We start from the raw sequence: 7,264 nt of genomic DNA, 5'->3' as shown, positions 1-7,264 counted from the left end.
GAAACAAACACACACAAGGAAGACAGAAAGAGATTATAGTACAAAAGCATATTATAACTCCATTCAAAAGTCACAGTAACTTTACAAGCAAATTACATAATTTATAATTTAATCAAATTATAATTAATAACAATTTATCATATATATATATATATATATAAATATATATATAATTTGTGGTGAAAATTTAACGAGGCTTCTCTTTCATTTATTATTAAAAAAAAAAGAAAAAAGAAAGCGTTGGCAACGGGTCATCATCAGCGACGCCAAGCTACCGCCATGAAGTGGCGGAGATTGAGAAGGATAGAATCAGAGGAACATGAGAGAAGAGAAGAAAGAAAGAGGAAAAAGATAAAAAAGAAAAAGAAAAAGAAAAGAGTGGATGTTTTCAGCTGGCGGGGCGGGCCCCGCAGAAAAAAACCCGCGCTCTTTCTATCAATTTAAACATACTCAGCCACTCAGCTGCCCTTCAATATTCACAACCTCTCCAGCTCTCTCAGGTCTGCGTTTCTTCTCCTAAACCCATTTTTGAAGTACATTTATCTAAGAATGAATTATTAGCCAAGGATTACCGTCCAAAGTCTATTTTTCTTTGCACCACCTTCGGTTGTTTTTCTTATTGTGTGATTTTTTTCATGTGGGTTTGTTTGTATATGTGTTTATCTGCATCTAAAACTTTGTTTGTTTGTTTTTTTTTTTTTTTTTGAGGTTGGGTTTTACAGAATCATAGCATTTGGGATTGTGTGTTTTGTTTTGTTTTACTTATATTTCTATTGTTGGTAAAGAATGTAGGAGAATGTCTAATTATTGATTGATATTGCTATTGGGTCCCTCTCTTTTACTCCTTTTCCTTTCCTCTGTTTTTGTTCCTTATCATTTGGATTTCTCAGATTCATGGTTTTGGCAAGAGTATCAATTTCTTAATTTTAGTATTTATTCTTTATTTCATAAATATTTGATTGATACTGATTGGTCACCATATATGGTATCTGTTGTATCCTTCCTTGGTTTCAAATCATTTTACCTATTTAGTGAATGTACGCTATGGTTTTGTCTGACCCTTTTAAGTCCTTAGCAAGGAGCTAGCCCATCTATACACCAAGGTAGTTTCAAATATTTTCTTTGGGTCTAGCATAAAATGAGCAATGTCTATTTCACACTCGAATTTACGCACGTAGTACACACACTCACCACTCTACACACAAATTGTGACTTGAAGTCACGATTTTAGTTCAAAAAATTGAGTGTGTATTGTGTGGGTAAGTGAGTGTGTGCAATAAACATTTTCTGTGTAAAAAATGGTTTAAGAAGAAATTCCAACAACAAAATTAAGGATACAAATGAGATAATAGGATTGAAGTTGGAACAATCCAATATTGATTTCTAAGCTCAGAGAGCTTAAGAAATATTCAAATTTGAAATTTCATAAATAGATATGAAAATGCTGCCTACAATGACTTGAAGGACACTGTTTATATTGCTTAGTAACCCTAAAATTCTACCCCTTTATCTTACTACTAGGACAAGGAAGACTCTTTCTTGTCTTAGTAGTATTAGAACTCCAAGTTTGAGTGAACTAAAAACCTAATAAAAGACTAACTTGGACCTAAAGAAAATAGAACCTCAGATACTTAGATTTCCTAGAAATTTCTAGCCTCAACTAGAGTACTAAAATAAACCTTATTTGCATGAATTGTAGAGATTGCAGATTTTTCCCTTTTTGGCACTAAAAGACTCATGCCTAGGCCTTTAAAACCTCACTACTTTTACTTCAAATGGAATCTCATTGACCACTATTGGGTTATTTAAGTCAACATGTGTATGCAAACCTTCCATGTCAAAAAGAACACTCTTATGGCTTTCATTGAATACTGTTTGTGCATTCTCTCTTGAATAGTTTCTTTAATATGTACCGAAGTACTTACCTATAAATCACCATCATTAATAGACATCATAGATCGGATAAAAATCCCAGCCTACAACACAATCTCTTTCAAAATTTTGATCTTTGAATTCAACTGCACACATCCTTTAATCCGTCTCATGTTGCAACTTCTACGGATCTGGCATCCAGAAGAGTTAAAGGGGTTTTCTTCTTTCATACTATCATTCTTGTTCTCAAGACCTACTTTAGCTATTTTCCAGCGTTTGTGGTCACCTTTTGGAATCTCCATTCAGGCTTGAGCCAGTTCCTGTTGTTGCTTGTTCAATCCACAAAATATCTTCAATTATACACCTCCTTTTAGCCATGGTTGTCTGTTAGCTTGATTTCCTTTGCCCCACACTCTCTACCATGACCAATCATTGACTAGTCATAGCTTAATGTTGCAATCTTTGACTCAAATCTGAGTTTTGTGGCTCAGATTTATGATCTTTTGCTTTGAATTACTTGATATGGTGAGGAGAACATAGTTCTAGATTAAGAAAAAATTCTAACAGAAAATTATATTACAGCAAAGATTAAGATAACAGGATTGGATTTGAAACAATCACATCAATTTCTAGGTTCAAAGAGTTCAAGAAACATTCAAATATGAGAGTTCATTTTTTTCGTTTTTTTGGAAGAAATTTCATATAGTAGATAAGAAAAAGCTGCCTATGACTCAAAAGAGACTGTTTATAGCAGCCTAGTAACCCTAGAATCCTAGTTGTTTATCTTACATAAAACAATTAGTTTCTGTTCATCCAACTTCATTAAAAGTCTTGACCTTTGAAAATATAAAGACATAACAATAAATTAAATATAACGTAGAGAAATAAAAGACAAATGATTGATGGTTCCCTTGGGGCTTATATTCTCCTACATCACATTATCTATGTGCTTGCGTAGTTGGCTTTCCTCCCCCCCCCCCCCCCCCCCCCCTTTTAATGTCTTTTTAGTCTATTCTGCCTACAAGTCTTGTTAATGCTTAGTTTATAATTTCATCCATTCATTTGTTATTTTTTAGGTAATGAAAATGCTCAATTTATTTAGTTTTTTTAATTTTTATTTTTAAAATTTTTTCATATGGAAGTATTCACTTACTGAATAATTGTTGCTCAATTGAAGAAATTTATTTATTTTTATTTTCTATTATATGGTTCTGGTCTTATTTACTACATGATCAATTTTGTTATTTTGCTTATTTAAACTTGTTACTAAGAGATTGTAGGAAAATACAAGAAATGAATAGCTTTCTGAGTTAAATTTGAAATGGAAGTTGGATGGTTTGATTTTTTCTTTTTTTTTTAGGTAGTATTCCGTTTTGGCATGATTTTTCTTAGTGAACAAACAAGGCATTAGGATCTGAATATGAGGTTTTGAGTTGAGATTCTTGTCTATACAGATGCGATTTTGTATGATTTGTTATTAATAGTTAAATTTGAAATGGAAGTTAGATGGTTTGATTTTAAAATGGGTAAAATACAAAAACCACACCTAAGGTTTCGACTAGTGCTAAGCACTATCCAAACTTTTCAAAAATATCCAATTTTCACTCTACGCACAAACCACACTTAACACTTTTTGTACTTATTTTCCCAAAAATTTAGTTTAATTGCCACATGCAGTCCTGTAGTAACTGTATTGTGACTTATATGCACAATGGAGTGTTTGTGTAGTAAATAGTAGATGGATAATAGCCAGAGATGGAGAAAGAAACAGAAAAAAGGCTTGGAGGAGCAGTGAAACTTTCAAATGGTGTTTGTGTTCAGGGATAAAATTAGGTATTTTTGAAAAATCTAAATAGTACTGGGCATTAGCCCAAATCCCAGGGGTAATTTTGTAATTTATCCTTTTAAAATTTTTGTGACCATATAGAGTTCAAAATTTTGTAGTATCCAGTATTCATTCAATTTTCTTATAAAGGACAAGAAATTTGTCTAAGCCTCATTTGTTGCAGCAGAGATCATTTCCTGGCTGAAAAATACAATACTAAGGTTTATCTTGCAACATAACATATGAATGGTTCAAAAGAAAAAAATTTCCATAGCCTTTCCTAGGACCCCAAAGTTTACGCACGGTTTTCTTAAAAATTAATAGTCATATAATTTGAAGCTTGTTTGTAATTAGTTCTCTTATCATTCTAGCTGTTGCACGCATGGATTAATCCCACATGGATCAAAGTGAAGAGATGAGAGATGACGAGTGCTTGTCTGGCTCAGCCTCGCCATTGTTTTCTCCCAGTGAAGGGTAAGTGTCTAGATGAGTATTTCTTTTTCAATTAAATTGTGTGAATTGTGATGTTTAGATTATTTTTTGGCAAAAATTGGTTGCCAAAACTAGTGAAGAGAAATTGTTATGTTGATTTGTGATTATTGACTAGAGTTTATTTAATAGTAAAAAGTAATTTCTGAAGATCTAAAGTCTTTTAAGAATTTTATTTTTGTCATTGCCAATAGAATGAATCTATTCTATTTTTTTTGGTTATTATTATTATTATTATTGGTAATTCACATATTTATTTGATAACTTTTGTGATGATGTTAGAAATGATAGCTCTAAACATTTGCTACCAATTTGGAGTAGTCCATCTCTGGAGTTGGTAGATGATTTGTCATCTACCCAGGATGTTGATTCAACACCTTGTTCTAGTCCAACTGAAATTTCGTCAGATGGTAGTAAAGAAAAGAGAATATCGGTTGTATGGAATCATTGTAAGAAACGAAAAGTTGAAGAGGACTTGGTTGGTGAGTCTAAACAACAAGTGAGCATGGACTGTTATCATTTTGATCCAAACTTAGTGAGGAGGAAGCTTGCGAACATGGTCATCTTGCATGAGTACCCTCTAAACATGGTTGAACACATTGGTTTTAGAGAATTTTCAGCTTCTCTTCAACCATTATTTAAGATGGTTTGTAGAAACACATTAAAGAGAGACATTTTTAAAATTTATGATTATGAAAGGGGGAAGACTTTTATGGAGTTGGAGAAGATTCCAAGTAGAATTGCAATCTCAACTTCAATGTGGACTTCAAGCAACAAAAGGAGACAGTTTATGCTAGTCAAAGCACATTATATTGATGACTCTTGGACGTTGGAAAGCCGGTTTATGAGGTACTTATTTGTTTTATGTGCATTTTTATTTATTAAGCTATTCTATTATATTTATTCCACCATTGATTATTATATTAATCAAGTTATATAGTAATCATTTGATTTGTTTGTATTAGGTTTATTTATGTACCTTCTCCACACACAAATGAAGTTCTTTCTAATGCCCTTCTAGATTGCTTATTAGAATGGAATGTTGATAGGAAGTTATCTACTGTGGTTGTGGATGATTATGGTACAACTGATGCAATGATAAAAATTCTCTTGGACAAGTTTCAAATTAGTTCACTTATATTGCATGGATCATTGTTGCATATGCGTTGTGCTGCGTATATTTTTAATTTGATTGCTCAAGATGGTTTGGCTGTTATTGGTGAAAGTATTGACAAGATTCGTGAAAGTGTACTCTTTTGGACAACATCAAAAAAGAGAAATAAAAAATTTGAAGAAGCAGCAAGACAATTATATATTTCAAGCACTAAAGAGTTGATTCTTGATTCAAAGACTCATTGGAACTCTACATATTTGATGCTTTCTACTGCTTTAGTTTATAAAGATGTCTTTCTTCACTTGAGACAATGTGATTCATCTTATAATTGCATACCAAGTGAGATTGATTGGGAGGTAGTAAAAGATGTTTGTGGTACATTGGAATTATTTTACGACATGACGAAGTTTGTTTCTGGTACTACCTACCCTAAAGCTAGCATGTATTTTCATTACATGTGCCAAGTGAAAATAGAGTTATCTGAATGTATCGTATCTTCAAATGAGGTGATTAGGAAGATGGCATCAAACATGTTGGAAAAATTTGATAGTTATTGGAATGTGGTTGACCGTATCATGGGTGTCGCTGCTGTCTTAGATCCAAGATTTAAGATGAAGTTGTTAGAATGGTGTTTCCCTACAATTTATGGCGACACAGCTTATGAAGAAATTGAGAAGATTAGGAGAATTTTCTATGACTTGCTTGAGCAGTACCATTCTAAGGAAATGGATAAAGAAGACAGTTTTGCTAATTCTTCATTCTGTATGACAAAGGGTTCTCAATCTAAGTCACTTTATGAGTTTGATTTGTTTGTTAGTAGTGAACTAAAGTGTAGGAATGTGAAATTAGAGTTTGATCATTACATTGAGGATGGAGTGTTGCCAAGAACCCCAAATTTTGATATTTTGTCATGGTGGAAGGGTAATGGTGTGAAGTATCCTACTTTGCAACGCATTGCAAGGGATATTCTAGCTGTTCCGGTGTCAACAGTTGCCTTAGAATCCCCTTTCAGTACTAATGAGCGATTGTTGGGTCCACACCGTAATAGACTTCATCCAAAGACATTGGAGGCATTGATGTGTGCCCAAAATTGGTTGCAAAATGAAATTAAAGGTAACTAAACTAATAGTTCAATTAGTGATCAAATTAAATTTGTATTATATATTTTTCGTTTTAATGATTTGATGAGGTTTATTTTGTTTTGTATGTTTCTTTTTGTTTGTAGGGTCTTCATCTAAGCTAGAAGGTGGCACAATCCAAACAATTCTTGATGATTATGATGATCTTGGCGTGGAAAGTGATGACACTGAGCCTTTGGAATGGAATAGCTTTAGTTGTTTATGAGTTTGGCTCCTTATTTGGTGTTGTTCACAGTGCGGCAATTCGGGAAATTTTTATAACATGTTTGTAGTGTGAGATGTTTGGTGGTTTGTAGTCTTTCAATACTTAAAACCTGGTTTATGATGTTATGGATTTTATGTTGAGACTTGGATTATTGCATTATTATGTTCGCGGTCTAAATTGTATGTTTTTTACTTTTATTTATTTATTTTTAAGAATTTGTGCTTTTCTATGATTACCCTTAAAGAGGATTTGTGTCTTGAGGATGATATGCCATCGCTATCAGTATCTTTTCTTAAAATTCTTTTTGCTTTTAACATCCACTTGATGGATTAGGATATATATATATATATATATATATATATATATTAAATTGTTGAGGCAATCCCTTTATGAAATTCTTGAAGTCTTTTCCATTCATTTTGAAAGGTGTGGATTGAATTTTACCATTTCATCAACATTTCAACAAAAGTTTATTATTATTATTATTTTGGTTTCTACTTAAATTTTGTATGACATGATAAAATCTAATCTATTCATTTTAAAATAGATAAAAAAAATTATAGAAACCACACTGAAGAGTTATTTTTTTTTAAGGGAAACTTTCATTCATTCATCAAGAA

The 7,264-nt window shown here is 32.3% G+C and overlaps 1 protein-coding gene across 1 annotated transcript; it reads left to right on the top strand.

Moving 5' to 3' along the window:
- The first annotated feature begins 220 nt into the window (after positions 1–220).
- Positions 221–6,904, top strand: LOC126693149 (zinc finger BED domain-containing protein RICESLEEPER 2-like). The gene is made up of 5 exons (XM_050389027.1): positions 221–500; positions 4,069–4,171; positions 4,469–5,035; positions 5,152–6,413; positions 6,526–6,904. The coding sequence occupies exons 2-5, from the start codon at positions 4,095–4,097 to the stop codon at positions 6,642–6,644; spliced, it is 2,025 nt and encodes a 674-aa protein (XP_050244984.1). The 5' UTR covers positions 221–500; positions 4,069–4,094; the 3' UTR covers positions 6,645–6,904.
- Positions 6,905–7,264: the final 360 nt, after the last annotated feature.

This window comes from Quercus robur, chromosome 7, assembly GCF_932294415.1.
Source record: "Quercus robur chromosome 7, dhQueRobu3.1, whole genome shotgun sequence".
NCBI lineage: Eukaryota > Viridiplantae > Streptophyta > Magnoliopsida > Fagales > Fagaceae > Quercus > Quercus robur.
The sequence above is the reverse complement of the archived record's forward strand: the minus strand, read 5'-3'. Positions and strand labels throughout refer to the sequence as shown.

Coding starts and splice junctions, on each gene's coding strand:
- LOC126693149 (XM_050389027.1), top strand. CDS start 4,095: ATGGATCAAAGTGAAGAGATGAGAGATGACGAGTGCTTGTCTGGCTCA. Junction 4,172..4,468: donor TTGTTTTCTCCCAGTGAAGG/GTAAGTGTCTAG, acceptor TGATGATGTTAG/AAATGATAGCTCTAAACATT. Junction 5,036..5,151: donor TTGGAAAGCCGGTTTATGAG/GTACTTATTTGT, acceptor TGTTTGTATTAG/GTTTATTTATGTACCTTCTC.